This window comes from Aplidium turbinatum, chromosome 16 (assembly GCF_918807975.1).
Source record: "Aplidium turbinatum chromosome 16, kaAplTurb1.1, whole genome shotgun sequence".
NCBI classification, from domain to species: domain Eukaryota; kingdom Metazoa; phylum Chordata; class Ascidiacea; order Aplousobranchia; family Polyclinidae; genus Aplidium; species Aplidium turbinatum.
Window position 1 is genome coordinate 20,521,321 of NC_137487.1, and position 17,236 is coordinate 20,538,556.

At 37.8% G+C, this 17,236-nt stretch overlaps 1 protein-coding gene across 1 annotated transcript in view; it reads left to right on the forward strand.

Moving 5' to 3' along the window:
* Positions 1–1,027: 1,027 nt before the first annotated feature.
* The window catches only part of LOC145785057 (serine/threonine-protein kinase Sgk3-like), a 28,313-nt gene continuing 12,104 nt past the window's right edge, over positions 1,028–17,236 (forward strand). The window contains exons 1-5 of the mRNA XM_082596762.1: positions 1,028–1,175; positions 8,962–9,045; positions 9,588–9,736; positions 13,547–13,634; positions 13,829–13,890. Of these exons, the coding sequence (XP_082452888.1) occupies positions 1,086–1,175; positions 8,962–9,045; positions 9,588–9,736; positions 13,547–13,634; positions 13,829–13,890 (473 nt within the window). The 5' untranslated portion in view covers positions 1,028–1,085. The remainder of the gene's footprint in view (positions 1,176–8,961; positions 9,046–9,587; positions 9,737–13,546; positions 13,635–13,828; positions 13,891–17,236) is intronic.

Consider the following 17,236-nt stretch of genomic DNA (forward strand, 5'->3'; position numbering starts at 1 on the left):
GCAAAGTTTTCTTTTCTACACGATTTCAACGTTTAGCGACGTTAAAACGATAGGCTACACACTTGGTTAGCCTTTTTATTCTGTTACTACAATGTAAAAATGAACTGTTAGGTTAACTGGGTTCTTGGAACAAATTTTTGCTGGTCGGGATAACTAGGCTACGGTACCCGATAATTTCCTTTCAATCTAAGCTGTAGGTCAAACATTTGTTGATCCAAACTAATCATTTTAACTATTCAAAAGTACTAACTTATAGACATAAACATGATTTTTTTTGTAACATTGTCTTTGTTTTATTTTCCCTTCATATCTTAAATTTTTCTGAAGGTGTTGCGACCGTGCCAAATTTCTTTCAACTCAATAACTTACTTCGGTCACAAGCACGTTTTAACTTCGCGTTTTGTCGCTTCTACATTTTTCTCGACCTTTGCTATGTTGACGTGTATTGTTTTTGATATGATGGTCAGAAATAAAACTAACTGAACTGATATGACGAATTTTAATTTAATAGTTCAAACATTGTATTTTTATTCCTTTCTGCACGATTTCAACGTTTAGCGACGTTAAAACGATGTAAAAGCGGCAATTGTAATTAGGCTACGGTACCCGATAATTTCCTTTTAAAAATTTCAAAAACTCGCCGAATAGGGCACTCGCCGAAAAAGGCTCTCGCCGAATAGGGAACTCGCCGAATCGGACTAGTCGAATCGGACTCGCCGAATCGGACTCGCCGAAACGGGCCATTCCGCACGATGGCTGCCTGAAAAAAAGAGTTTTAAGGCCTGTTAACTGCAGGATGGTTAAACATTTATAATAAGCTATTAAATACCATTAGAAACCAAGACATAGTCAAATATATACTCCTTTTATATGACTTGTGTTTTACTGGAAATGAACAATTGAACATAATGTATTCTTTGACCAGGGCTGGTCTAAACTTAGATTAGGCTACCATTGTTTGAGATTTTTAGGTTCCAATTATATGCTATGCTACGGTAATCAACTGACAGCAAATTTCCCAGGTACGGTATCTTAAGTGCTGCTCAAGCAAAAGATTTTGTAGGCTTGAAAGTTGAAACTTGCTGATGGATGGACATGAGGGATCAACTGCATTAATGCAAGCGGGAATATCTTATTCGAAAGAAGAAATCTCGGAATCAAAAAAGAAATTTACTGTAAGTTTTGCTTCTTTTTTCTGTGATGTTGAGCTGTTATGTGTCAAGTGCTCATTTCATTAGGCTACCGTATAATTCACCATATATATATACATCTTTAAACAATATATATATATATATATATATATATATATAATGTCTTAAAGCTCCTGCGTTAGTTTGAATTATTCTGATTAGCCAAAATTTACATTGTGTTTTTCTTTCCCTGTGCTATAATATATATATTAGGGTGGTCCTTATTTGTCAACTTTTGAATTTTTAAGCGGGCGCCCTCTCAAGCTGTTCCAATTTGGTTAAAATGGAAAACCTCAAATTTAAAAAAAAAATTATTGACGTCTAAGGTGTGCTCAAAGAGCTTAAACTTTCTACGCATAACGGCTAATAGCATTGAGGCATGGGTGCACATGTGTTACTGCACTTTCATTCTACTGGGGGCTCGCATATATCAAATGAGAAGTTAATTACGATAGTTATTGTAGGGGGATCCTTATCTCAAATCTTTCAAACTATAAAAAATTTTGGCATTTCTTTTCCACGCCGTGATCACGAGATAGACACGCCGAACACATGTGCAGCCAAATCGTACTGAGTGATGTCGCAATACTATATCTGCACTCTGCGCCGTGTTATGCCTGCTGAGTAGGCTACTGAATATTGTAGCAGCCTGATTAATAATAATATAATAGTCTTGTTTTTTCAGGTAATGTAAGGGTTAATGGCAGAATCTACAAGAAAACAGTCTGAGATATACTTAGTTGGGCCAGTGAAGGATGAGTTTACTGGCTCAAAATTGCCATCTGTGCATGATGCTCTCGCCGCGTACTTTTACCGGCTAGAAGATCATGAAGGAAACAAAAAGGGAGGCAGCCAAGCATACTATCCAGAAACTTTTCGCATACTGGAGCCGAGCAAAGATTCCAGTACGGGATGAAAGAAGAGCAATTTAGAAGTTGGATGGTCTTATCACAGCATGGGAGAACCTAAAAAAGAATAAGAATAGAAAGACAGACACGCAGAAAATGAATGAAGAAATCTTCATTGCAGAATATCCAAATTTGTTTGATGTTTCTCATGGCAATGCTCTCGAAATAATTGACATTCAAGAGGACATAGAATTTTTGGTTGCTCAACGGGAACCTGGCAGGAGAGGGTATATGGCAGGATTGAACAAGAAGCTGAAGAAAAGAGAGAATGAAAAGGCAACAAGAGTGAAACAAATGAAGAAACGGAAAATTGCTAGTGACGAAGCCAGGAAGGAACTGTTTGATAAAGTTGTTCTAGAGAGCAGCTCTTCTTCAAGTGAAGAGGATTCACAAGGAGACGAAGATTTCATACGACATCCATCATCTGACTTCAGACCTTCACCTCTTCAAAAACGTGGCAAAAAGAAAATTTTTAAACCAGATGTCCTTGCTTCTCTTGACAGAGGTAGGATTAGCGATAGGCATGCAGTTCACACTGTAGCATCTGTGCTATCTGCAAAAGGTTTGAATCTTTCAGAATTTGCTATTAACCGCTCTTATCTTCGACGATATCGCAGAAAGTATCGTGAAGATAGGTCAAGGGACCTGAAAGCAGCGTTTCAGAGTTATGGAAAACCACTAACGATTCACTAAGATGGAAAGCTGATGCTTGATTTGACAGGAGATGAGGAAGTTGATAGACTGCCCATTAGGGTGGTCCAAAAAAAACTTTTTTTGTAAATGTTAATGTCTCACCCTAAAATATTGTTACCATTGATGAGAAAATGATATATGTGAATTTTCATAAAGATTGGTTGATATTTAGGGGTTGCTACCGGGGTTCAAAGTTTTGTCGTTTGCCCCCATTTTAACGTTTCGAGAGGATATGATATGATACGGTACAGTAAAAAATACGGTACAGTGCCATTGTATATTGCAATAAAAATACAGTTTAATAATTACTCTATGGTCTGTTTATAAACTCATGTGTCTGTATTACGAATTATACTAACTGGTGTACATGTACGAAATGTGCGACTTTGTATAAGGTAAAGGTGAGTCCCATACTTGAATACAAGCATCGAGGGATGAGGTTCTCATTATACTAAGCCTTCGGCACTAACGAGAGTAGGGTGGCCAGTTCCTTTCTCTCGGCCGCCTTTACTTCAGCAACTACGCCCACCCAATATATTATACCCTGGGTAGAGGTGGGCGTGGGCGGTGTTTGTCAACAACCAGTATAAGCCGGGAGTCAAACCAGGATTGCATAATTGGAAAGCGAGCGCGTCACCGCTGCGACTTTGTATACTTGTGTTTAAAATTCAGAGACTAAATTGGACATTCATTAACAGCTTTAGAATACAACAAATAAACTACATACAGGAATTATTGCGCGAGGGTCTTTCTACTGCAGTCTGGATATCGCTGACGGTGATCGGCGACGACACGCAAAAGATACTGTTTTTGTTCTTCGTCACATGTGTGTAATGTGTTGTATTCCGTGATCAACGCCACTCCACGCTCGGCAATGTCCCAACCGGGGTGCCAATTGCAATGCTCAAGGGTGCCGCGAGATATTTTAACTTTAACCCGTTAAGTGTGGAATTTATTTATTTATTTTAACTCTAATCCACAATAAGCCTTTGTTTTCTCGCCCAGGAATAACAGCGTGAAAGAGATTTTGAATCGTTGCTGTTTTTTCCATAAAAACGTTTGAAACGCATCATTATTGCCAGGTTTCATGATTTTATTTTGCGTTTCACGGCGCACAAAGTCAAATTGCAGTGATGGATTATCGGATTGTGTGACCCAGCACGATTATAAAATTGCACGATTGTTTGCGAACCACTATAAAATAGAAACTTTTGCATGGGGGATACCATACCTGCGCATACAAACACGATAGCCTACATAGCTAATCGAGAAAAGGCTAAGTTATAATTGATTTATTCTTTATACCAGTGCTCCGCAACCTTTATTTACTCACGGCACACTTAAAAACTCTTTAAAATTTTGCGGCACAATTCGGCCAACACATTTTCAAAATGTAAAAAATAACTATCATCTTTTTAATGAGATATTTGCGCTTGTTTCTTGCTTTAATAAAGTTAACAATTTGGATACAGTCATTCATTGTTTCTGTCAGCTCCCTTGTAAAATGTTTGATCCTCAAGGCTTCCCTGTGTAAGCAGCAATACATAAGTTGAATGGCTGGATTTTGACGTTTTACCCATGCAGCTAAACTTCTTCCTTCGCCCACCATTGCTGAAGCACCATCTGTGCAAACGTTGATGCAGTTATTCCAATGGATACCATGGGTTATGAAAAACTCGTTGGTCACTCTAAAAATTTCCTGGCCAGTCGTTCGTTCCTGGCTGGAAGTTCTTTGCAAAATAATTAGGCTACTCGTTTGTTATGGACTCGCCATTGACAAAACGTTGGCTACTACACTTAATAGCTGTGCTTTCAATATTACGAAATTTTTCATTAAACACTGCTAACTGACAATTCAAAATGACCTAGCCTGACTTCTAAAAACGCACTACCACGTTAACCAGCCTTTTTTAAAACTAGGGCAGCCTTCCCATTGCGAAAACTTCAATGTGAGGCAAAAAAATCATAAATGCACTGTGGGAAGTCTAGCTAGAGTTTGAGTTGTCTTGCAGTGGTAAAGCGAGAATTTTTAAAACATAAAAACTCCTTTCTTTTCAAAAAGTATGTTCTGATGATAGTTATCCCGCGGCACACCGGTTGCGGAGCACTGCTTTATACTTATATGAATATATTTTGTGAATTGCTTTGCGATTACAATTGGGTCTCCAAATTAGTGGATTTTCCGTACAAACGAACATTAAAACTAAAAAAACGAGAACGACTGCTTATAGTCGAGGAAGAAATGTGGGTGGCTTTGTCGAATGTGCCTCGAGATATTAAGGGACTTGTGCAAGAAGTCAAGCCCAAATTTCACACTAAATTTTGAATAAATACATTTATTTATGCGCGCTATACTGTACAACTCATTCTGTGCTATTTCATACAGTTACTTGAAATACAGAAATCTCATAAAATTGACCCAGTTTTGCCAGGATGCCGCAAACTATTTATCTCTTCGATACGGTGCCGCAAGGTCAAAAAGGTTGGGAACCACTGCTCTAAACCCTTGACAGCCTGTTTTAACCTAAAAGGAGGACTTTTTGATGATTACCCTTTTAGGGTGAAACAGGCTGTCAAGGGTTTAGACAGTGGTTCTCAACCTTTTCTGAGTCATGGCCCCCCAGACTGTGGCTCTAAAAGACCATGGCCCCCTTGAGCAAAATAAAAATGTATTTGTTTAAAGAACAATGAAACGAAATCAATAAAAACAGTTAACGAATGATTAAATGATTTAATGCTTTCTTTTTCGTAATAGACTACGCTAGTAAATCAAGCGTATCCTTAATTGTTACGTTACAATCACAAAAGATGATGCAACATGCAGTGAGATAGAACATATGATGAAAAAACATGCTTTTGGCTAGCTTTACGATACTAACACCTACATGAGTGTTTTTTGTGTCACAATTCTGTTATAATTCATCAATATCATACATGTTATAATTTATTAATGAAGCTTTTTATCGTGGCTCCCCTGAGAACGCTCTGTGGTCCCCTTGGGGGGCCGAAGGCCACGGTTGAGAACCCCTGGTTTAGAGGGTAATAACTATGTATGTACTATGTATATTAGTTTACATCATGTACATTTGTACATGTAGTTTATTTACTGTCTTCTAAAGCTGTTATTGATTGTCAAATTTAGTCTCTGAACTTTAAACACAAGTATACAAAGTCGCACATTTTGTATATATATGTAGACCAGTTAGTATAATTTGTAATACAGACGTACATGAGTTTATAAACAGACTATATAGAGTAATTATTAAACTGTATTTTTCTTGCAATATGCCATGGCACTGTACCATATTTTTTACTGTACCGTATCATATCATATCTGTATCACATCCTCTTAAAACGTTAAAATGGGGGCAAACGACAAAACTTTGAACCCCGGTAGCAACCCCTAAATATCAACCAATCTTTATGAAAATTCACATATATCATTTTCTCATCAATGGTAACAATATTTTAGGGTGAGACATTAACATTTACAAAAAAAGTTTTTTTTGGACCACCCTACTGCCCATTATAGTTTCTTCTGATGGCGTTGATCAGCTTCTAGCAGTACCTAAACTTCCATTTGGAACGGGACAGGCCGTATGTGATGCCATTATCCAGACTGTTGATGAGTGGAATATCAAGGAAGACATTAAGGCCTTCAGCTTTGACACAACAGCAGCCAACACTGGGCGACTTAAAGGAGCTTGTGCATTTTTGAAGCAAAGCTTGAACATGATGCTCTGTATCTGGCATGCCGCCACCATATTCATGAGATTATACTTGAGGAGGTGTTTTCGTCTTGCTTTAGCCCTTCATCTGCCCCAGAAATACAGCTATTCAAGAGGTTTAAGCAGTTCTGGCATAAGGTTAAGCGTCATGACTACACTCCTGGAATTCAGGATGAAGTTGTACTGGCTGAATTGGATACTGAAACTCAACAGAGGGTGCTGTCCTATGCCAAGGAGCAGCTAGACAGCAAACATCCCAGAGATGATTACAGAGAACTTCTCGAAATCACGATTATCTTCTTAGGGGGATTTCCACCTGAAGGGATAAGATTCATGAAGCCTGGAGCCATGCACCGAGCAAGATTTATGTCTCGTCTCATTTACACCATGAAGATATTCATCTTCCAAACAGTGGATTTAGCCTGATTAAGCGTGAGCTAAAGGGTCTCAAAGACTTATGTATCTTTGCAGTGAAGTTCTGTATTAAAAGCTGGTTTTCTTCTCTTGAAATTTCAGCTCCAAAGAATGACCTCCAACTAGCTAAAGAATTGTTGGCATCTGGTGACCAAGTATCACTCGCTGCCCTAAAGAAACTGAAACGACACTTTTGGTACCTCTCTGAAGAAACTATTGGATTTTCATTTTTTGATGCCTCCATTTCCTTAGAAGACAAGAGAAAGATGGTTCAGGCATTGGTTGAACAAGGAGCAGAACATTCAGCCAAGCAAGTCAGTTTGTCAGACCAAGACATACGAACGAAGGAGATCGCTGACTTCGTCACAAAAAACACGAAGAATTTCTTTGAGATTTTGAGTATTTCAACTTCATTTCTAGAAGATGATCCTAATTTATGTTCCAGCTTGCCAGCATTCATTGAGGCCCAGAAAACTGTTGGAACACTTCGTGTTACGAACGACACAGCAGAGAGGGGTGTAGCCCTCATTCAGGAATATAACGGGTTGCGGACAAAATCAGAGGAACAAACACAATTTATCTTCCAAGTAATGGTTGAGCATCGAAAGAAACTGCCCTACATAACTAAAGCTGCTCTTGTTGGGAATCAGAAAGACATACTATTGTAGAAGAGTAACGAGACATTCGTCATATTGCTTTTTTGTAGAACATTTGATAACCGCTAACATTTTGTGTAATCATATTATTTGGATTCAGCCACGTGAAATTTCGTTTGCATTGAGCATACCTTAATTTTCGTTTAGAACAGAAAATATTTTACAGTAAGTGTTTTTACATCAAGTGGAATCAATGTAAGGGGCGCCCATACAATTTCCTCCAACTTAAATTTTTGACTACATATAAGGACCACCCTAATATATATACATACTTTACCACATTTTGGTTTATTTTATTCTGAGGACAGCTTTGAGCTATGACCAACCTTTTAGTGGCTATTTTCAAGTTCTATACCACCAACCAGCTCTTCAATAATTTACAAAAAAAAGTATCTTGGATTAAAAGGCTTTGTTTAAATTTACATTTAATTTTGAAAGTTTATCTTCGTTAGTTTTATGAAAAAAATTGAATCATAAGCTGTTTTTGTAGCTTGATTTGTTAAAAATCATCCATGCCTTCCTGTAACTGGATTATAAAATAAATTAGCCTGGGAAATCCAAAAACTGTTTTACTGGTAACTTGGAATGCACGTTGTGTGTGTCTGACATAAATGCAATGAAAAGTATTCGACTTTGAAAGTTATATATATATATGATAAAACAGGTTAATTGAATACTGCTTCAGCTAATCGAGGGTTGGGGAACACAGCAGTAGAACACTCTCCCAAATTTAACTTAAATTGTAAACAGCTGTAGAATTGTATCACACACTTGTACTGCTCACTGCAACCGAGTTAGCACATACATGTTTCCAACAATAAGCTGCCGATTTTTTCTTAAATGGAGAAGCATCTCTACTGACACAGAGATTCCATGCCTGATTGCCTAACCTACAGAGATTCCATGCCTGATTGCCTAACCTACTATATATATATAATATATGTTCAATTCCCCAGTAGTTGGCAAAACAAGGTTGTTACCATACCTTGGATATTGCATTATTGCAACAAATGGATTAATATGCCAGAATTGCAACAAAAATTAATAGGCCTATCGCTATCTGTTGTACCTAGAATATTAAAAAAAAAAGAAAAACTTTACAAAAAGTTAATTTTGACTTAGTAGCTTTGAAAATTCTTGTCATATCAATAGGAAACTTAGTTGATGGATCTTTTATACACTTTGAACAAGGCAGAAAAATCAACTTTTTTTTAAAAGAACTTTTTTGACTTTTGGATGCTTGTAGTAATTACACTAGCCTATCAGTTTCCTATAAAGTCAGCCAATCAGAAAATTTTCCATGATATGAATAATATTGCCAGATGAAGATCACGTATTGAGTATTGATTGTTACATGATTAAACTTTTACAGGTATATAAAGTTCAGGTCCACATAGGAAAAGACACTTGGTTTATATTTCGTCGCTACAATGAATTTGACAAACTCCACAATTCAGTGAGTCGACGTTACTAAGTAAATTGTCGTGAGGTTGGCGTAGTTACTCTTAAGATGTAGGCTATCGTATGTATATCATAAATATATATCGTTTTGAAATAAGCCCACTATCTCTGTATGTTGATCTTTGAATGAATCTTCAGAAGAAAAAAATTAAATTCATGAAAAAAAAATTAAATTCATATTGTTTTTCTCGTAATGCAGAATATAGTTTAACACAATGAAACAGTGCAATACATTGAACAGTTTTATCTTTCACCAGGAAATGTACTACTAAATATACTGTAGATTAGTATGTATACTGTACAATATGCAGGTAGAAATTTTGTTGTAATGACAATCTTAACATATTAGCAATATTTCTTTGCTTTTGGAATTTATTTGGTAAGTTTGTAATGTTGAACCTGGTAGTTAGCTTTCGTTAGTTAGCGTTAGTTAGTTTCATTTGCTGTAAAGAGGTTTTTAACATTAAATCATTGGCATTGTAGGAAAATGTAGAGTAGACTATTTTAAATTATCAAGTAGTTGTCGTTTTTTCTTAGCTCAAGAAGCAATTTTCGTTTATACCTTGGAAGCTTCCTTCAAAACGAATATTCGGAAACAACTTTGACCCGGAGTTTATTCGGCAGCGTCGCGATGGACTCAACGACTTTATTAATCTGATTGTGTCACATCTTGAAGTCTTGCAATAGTGAGTCTAAGAAAATATATATGATATCTACAGTATGATATGTTGTTTCCTTTCATACAACATAAGATATCATAATAAAAGTGTTTCCTTGTGATTTCAAACTTTCATGATGACGCTTCTTTTCACACTTGCACAATGAATTGCCCATTCTGTAGTCAATGAGGCTCAAACAAGTATGTGACAGCATTTCTGTGTTTGCTTTGTGAGTTAAGATTTCCATTGCATAAGATTTAAAGTCACCAGTAAAGTTAGAGTTGCTACCTAATACCTGCTCCTAATTTTATTGCCTTCCATCTAATTGCTTTTTTGTGGATTTTATGTCGTAGCCTATATATAATACCGGGCGGTACGGTAGTTTGAATGGCGCGATCGAGAATGCCGCACGGACACATTACTGCAAGATTTGGTGTTTCTTGAATTTGCATTATTCAAATCGACGTGTGCTCTTGCACTATTGGGAGGCGAGATAATATATAAATCTTATTAATACAAAGTTGAAGATACCCCATGAATGTTGTAATTTCTTACTTTCATGGGCTCGTGTCTTAAGCAAAATTTGAATAATAATTGAAGCTGAAATAGCAAACAGTAATGTGCCTCATTTCGACGTTTAATTTTGCTATACCAGCACTATAAGTGATATCTTTGAACAGTGCAACAACCAACAACTAAGTCTCACGGCATTTGACCCGATGAATAATATTGTGGCCGGTTGTTGCAGATCAGGTTCACATGCCTGATGGTCATTATGTCCCTCTTCATAGGCGTCGAAATAGGGTGGGCAGGGTGGGCGACGCCCACCCTGCCGTGAAACGAGGGTGGGCAAAATATGTTTCGCCCACCCTGTTTTCATGCCACTTATGAAGTGTTCGTTACAATTATTTCCGTTTTTCTTAAACGCTGGACTATCCAACCAACTGCAGCGCAACTTCTTGTTTTACGCTATGTCTCTCGCTAGGTATCCGACAGAACAAAGCAATTCCGTAACAACGCTGCGTGGAAAAACGGCGGTACGCACTGCATTGTTGTTGCTACGGCAACTGCCACAGCTGGCAATTCCTGGTGAGAGAAAGCCACGTTTGATCTTTTCTCCAAATTTGCGTCGGCAATTTGATCTTTTCTCCGAATGGTCTCACTTTCGTTACGTCACAATCAAACTTCAGTTCCCGGTCAGCGTAAAGGAATGTGAATATGACACCATAATGAACATGACAATAAAATAACCGTAACAAACTAAAGACGTACTAAAAACAATCGCTTTTACAAATGCGGCAAATCCGAAGGCGCCACTTTAAAGATAACAGGTCACGAGTCACGCGCTTTTTAGGTGCAAAGGAAAACATATAAGAAGTTTGTTTAGTTTAGCAGCGCTCATAAGATCGCAAGATGCAAGAAAGAAAACATCCAACCTATTAAAGCTTAATTGCTGCAGCGACGCTAAACGCAGTCTTTGTGAGAAAGACTAACCACACTTTTCGAAATTAGCGTCGGCAATTGCCGAGGTGATTGTAAAGACAACAAGATTACAAGAAAAAACTAATTTCCTTAGACTACACCAGACTAGAATGTTGATTCAATCTTAGTATTGCTGGATGGTTTATTTGGGTTACTTCCTACTTCGAACGCGCTTAGACACGTGCCCAGCTGGGAGAATCTTTTATAAAAATATCACCCTATAATTCAGGCCTCGAAACTGAAGGCGGCCATCGCCGCGATTAACCTACAAAAACCGACATTTTGTCCGCCGGGTCTCGCCCTTCCGTCGGCCGCATTTGTCCGCCATGAAGTTCCGAGAAAATTTTACACAAGCGGCCTTACACAAAATTTTACACAAGGACTAGAAAAGAGTTAAAGCACTCGATAAATCACAATACACCCTGTCTATGCTTGAATTGTTAACATTATTGATTGACCAAGCAGCTGATGTCTGACATAAGCAGGATGTAAGTGACACCACAATACACTTTATTGATGCGATAAATTCAGTCTTCAAAATTAGCGTCGGCAATGAAAATGCCGAGGCCACACGAGCGCTTGTAATGTTAGGGTTAAACATTCCTCCCAGTCGTTATGGCACAGCATAGATTTATTCCCTAATCAACACCCTGATGGATCTTTATGAAAAAAAAAGAGGCCTGTGGAGTGGTATCAAAGCCCGAAAGCCGCAAAACGTGGACGCTTCATTGCGAATGGCAAAGACGGTATAGATTTACAGCCAAGCTATGAGCCTCTTGATGTGTCTGATTCCAGTGATGACGCGACAACCTCGTGCTCCGATACAGCATCTGATGATTCCGATTCTGACAGCTAGTTCTTTATTAAACAGACTTTGTGTTGTTCGCAGTATCCCAATTGTGCCGAAATTATGTTAGTGTATACGTAAATCGAGGCAATCTTCTCGCAGGGAGCTATTAATTTGTTACCTGTTTCTGGTTGAGCAATTGACGTTATTTTATGATAATTCAACGTTGCTAGATGTCGAATTAATGTAAAACAAACGTAACTTTCTTATTGGGCATTGTTGTTACGCAATATAACCGAGCGGAAAAATTAAATCGATTTGTGCTGACTCGAACGTTGAATCAACCCAAAATCAACTCACTTTTCCCGTGAGTTATTTAACGTGAATTCCTGCAACAGCGTGCCACGTGCGTATCTTGTAGCTCGCTTTATCGCTACTTTTGGCATTATTACATCACAACAAATCAAACAGTGCGGTCGTGATAGACTACTCTAGTATATTTTTCGCTTCTGCCGAAGTAAAAATGTGTGTCGAAGTTCCGATGGCCGCCATGTGCTTGTGATTGGCCGCCGAACAGCTTGCTTCAGTTGGACACGTTTGGCCGCCGGAAAAAAAAAGTTGTTTCAAGGCCTGCTATTTGCATTGATTTAACTCCAGTAGACGTCAAATTATTGTAAGCATCTACTCCTTGTTGCGCCTCGCTTTCCGTTATCTCGTCCAGCTGATACAGCATCTGATGATACCGATTCTGACTAGTTCATCAAACAGACTTTGTGTTGCTCGCAGTGTCCCAATTGTGCCGAAATTATGTTGGCTTATAAGCTTACGTAAATCGAGGCGATCTTCTCGCAGGGAGCTATTAATATGTTACCTGTACCTGGTTGAGTAATTCACGTTATTTTATGATAATTCAACATCGCTAGATGTCGAAATTAATGTAAAACAAACGTAAATTTCTTATTGGGCATTGTTGTTACGCAATATAACCCGCCGGAAAAATTAAATCGATTTGTGCTGACTCGAACGTTGAATCAACCCAAAATTAACTTACTTTCCCCTCCCGGTGAGTTTTTTTAACGTGAATTACCGTAACAGCGTGCGTATCGCGTTGCTCGCTTTATCACTACTTTTGGTATTATTACACCACAATAAATCAAACAATGCGTTCGTAATAGACTACTCTAGTATATTTTTCGCTTCTCGTTTTACATGTTTTAGTACAATCTTTTCCTAATAAATATTTACAGTAATTGCCGAGGCAGTTTCAAATTTTGTCGTTTGGCCTCGGCAACGTTTTTGCCGAAGTAAAAATATGCTAATTTCGAAGACTGAACCATTGCGAATTTGCAAACACACATTCAATGAAATCTGTTTGAAAACTCTCGCCCATCCAGAATTCCTCTGTTCTAAGAAAAAATCGACGCCTATGTCCCTCTTCACAGAGGAAGTTGGCCTTTCTGTGATAAAACGAAAGCTGCTGTTTAGTGCATGTGCTACACAACCTCTTTTATGCAGTGGGAAATTTGGAGGTGGTTCCTACTGTTATCTAACGATATTATTTGTTGCAGTCCAGATGTTCGAGCCTTCCTGGCTCTGGATAATCCCAGAAATCGTTTAAGCAGAGATAGCGATGAAGGGGAATCCCCATCCAATGAGGTGCTTCAACATTTTCTTTTGTCATGAACTTTAAAGATTGTGGTGACAGCTATGACATCTTTAAGATACGAATCTGACAAAACAATCACATACGTTTGAGCTCACAAGGTTGAATTACGTGTTAGTGTGACGACGACGACGAATGTTGTAGATGCCAACAACACTGCAACCGATTGTTATTATATGTGTTCTAGGGATCTAATGAGACACGAACCATAGAGCAAGATGTGAACCTCGGCCCATCTGCTGATCCTTAGTACGTATGCTTTCGTTTGAATAATTTATCATCACTTTCTGTTACGGTACCACATTTAATAATTGTACCGGTACCGTACAGAAAGTGTTTTGCAAGCATTTAAAGAAAATTATCATTTTTAAATGAAAAGTACAAGTTGTCCTCTTTTTGTGCATGAGGAAAAATACACATTTGTCTTTAGTCGTCCTTTCAACATAATAGTTATATACAGGAGCGCTGCACCAGCACGAGCTGTTGGTAAGACAGTCTGGTCTGAAGAAAGACCATACTCTCGATGGCATTGCCGAGTTTGTTTCCTTGTGCTCCAGGATCGAGAACATAGCCTATCCTCTTACTCCTAGAGTACGACTCCATGAGTCACAAAAGTGGGCGCTGGGTGCCTTGAATTTCACGCATCAAGATAGTTTAGTTTGAAAGTTATCCTACACCAACTTCGTCAAACGAATAGAAATGTGTGGACCATGGCGACCTTTACTCGCAGGCCATGACAACGTGCAGCTTAACATTTAACTGAAGGCCGATTTGTTAGTAGCCAAAATTGCTGACATAAGTTGATAGTTCGAGTATGAGTTGATGAACAATTGAACATAGTCTTGCCTGTCTTTGGTACAAGAAAGCAAACTTTCTCCCGAAACTATAAATATAGTCTTTGTTTATATTTTGTGTGATTTTGAGTTACTTTAGTGCTTTTGTTACCATTCAAATAATGGACTAGATTTTGGCACTTGCGCTTAAAATTCAAAAATCGTCTGGCAACACTGGTAATTGGATAATATTTGTCATTTTTAACATAATTTTAGGAGTTTTGCAGTGATTCGAGATTCAGTGAACGAAAATTACAATTATTATTCTACAATGGTATACGGAAGAGCTTGTGGTAGTCGTTTTACTTTTTACTTCCATACCAACATGAATTTTTGATATAAGGTGCACTTGAATGAGCTAAATCTGATAAAAGAAATTTCAGTGAAATCCATCAAGAAATGGCGGAGCTACACTGATTTGATTGTACAACTAGAGGCGCTGTGCGCGATAAGGTAAAAATACGAATATTGATAAAATTTGCAGTTCTAATACTAGGAATGTGGCGAAAACTGGTAATGTACCATTTTTGGGAGTGTAGAATTCAAAAATGAGGTCAAATTAAGCAAAAAATACTTGCAAATGGGTCAAAACTGGGATTTTATTTTCAAAAGTGACCCATTTCAAGCGCGTGCTCTCCGAAAAGGGAATGATGTTTCGAAAAAATAAAAATAGGAAAATGACCTTCGGGAATCAAGGAATCATGTCCAATATTCAAAATAGCTGTCCCAATGCGTTGTAAAAAACTTGTAAAAACTGTATCAAAAATTGTAAAAACTTTTCATGTTTGAATTTGATCACTAAATTACAGTATTTTGTGCTATTTTAGAGTTTTTTTCATTGCAATTTTAAAATTTGAAATTTGTCTATAAAACGCATTGTGGCACCTATTTTGAATATTGGACATGATACCTTGATTCCCGAAGGTCATTTTCCTATTTTTATTTTTTCGAAACATCGTCCCCTTTTCGGAGGGCACGCGCTTGAAATGGGTCACTTTTGAAAATAAAAACCTAGTTTTGACCCATTTGCAAGTCTTTTTTGCTTAATTTGACCTCATTTTTGAATTCTACACCCCCAAAAATGGTATCATACATTACCAGTTTTTGCCACATTCCTAGCATTACATCTGCAAATCTTATCAATATTTGTATTTTTTACCTTATCTCACACAGCGCCTCTAGTGGTACAATCAAATCAGTGTAGCTCCGCCATTTCTCGATGGATTTCACTGAAATTTCTTTTATCGGATTTAGCTCATTCAAGTGCACCTTATATCGAAAATTCATGAGTTTTTGAGACATTGGGTTACAAATTGCAATCTTGTTGAAATATAATGATTTGACCCATATGTTACCTGGTTAGGTCAGTGTTGCTTAGTAGCGCTAAACTGGTACCGATTTTTGCAAATTATGCTGAAAGCAATTGTATATATATTATATAATTAGTAATTATTATACACAAGCAACGCATTCCTATGGTGTAACATTTGTTTTGTGATGTCAATCCCAATTATTACTGAAAATTGCATTTCTAGTTAAATGTCCTTTCAATGTTATGCCGAGATTAAATACAGTAGTTAGCTCTGGCATCTGGGTGAACTTTGAAACAAGGACAAATCTTTGCAGAAGTTTTGAAAGCAACAGAACTTGGTTTAATGAATTTCAGAAGTTTTCCGAACATTTCATATAGATTTGTACACTATGTATGAGAGTGGTGTCGGCTTTACTTAACGAACTGGGTCTTGTGTTTTTCATTGACAATCGTTTGGATTTTTCATTGACAATCACTTCATGCCAAGCAACAAACATGTAGTTGGTTGAATGGCACATGCAGCATACCCTGCTGGACAACCTGACTTGTTGTTACATGAGCATCATCTTATTGTCTTCCATCTAGTTCCTTCCAATGCAATTATTTACGCAGTTTTTGATGTTATTTGACGTTAGATCGACGTGTAGTGGCTGAAGGTTTCATTTATAATCTTTCGGTTACTTTCGTTGTGCAGATTTTTCGTGCGAAGTTATATTCGATGACTCACGCACGTGCCATTCATGCATTCAATAGAAGGAAGTAGCCGCCGAATATAACTATCATTCTTTGCAACTGTTGTTGCTGGTTTGTAGCTCCAGCTTAGCTGTTGTCTTTTGTGCAACCATCAGCAGTAAGATGGGTTTTCATTTGGCCGTAGGACTTGTTTCAGTAAATGCCACAATTTGCATTGGCTAGCTTGCCACTGAAGTGTTCGGATTTTGTTTATTACAACCTTTCTTCGTCACTATCTATTCTCATTGAAAACCTTGTACATTATTCCTGCATCTTATCCCCTTGTTTTGTTGCATCTAACTTGACCCCAACAATAGGCAAAGAAGCACTTTTATTTGCTTGTTTCATGTTTGAATTCTGGAAAGTTTGGTTTTTCACGCGAGCGTCACTTTCAGCGCGCTGACTTGATTGCTTTTAATCGTCAGGTGAAAGTGATTTTTGTTTTGTTATTTACATACCGGCTCGATGGCTCAGTGGTTAGTGTATCCGCCTCCGAATCGGTAAACATAGGTTCAATTCCTTGTCTGGTGAAACCAATGACTTTTTAAAAGTTGTGCTTAATCTTGTTTCTTCTTGGCACTCACCCAATAAATGTAGTCAGGATAATAATGTACTTGGCTGCGCCTCTGTACGGCTGCACTGACACTGTGTGCTTTCTAAACCGCTGAGTAGCGACGCACATCTGCATTGGACACACCGCTATATGAAAATATTATTA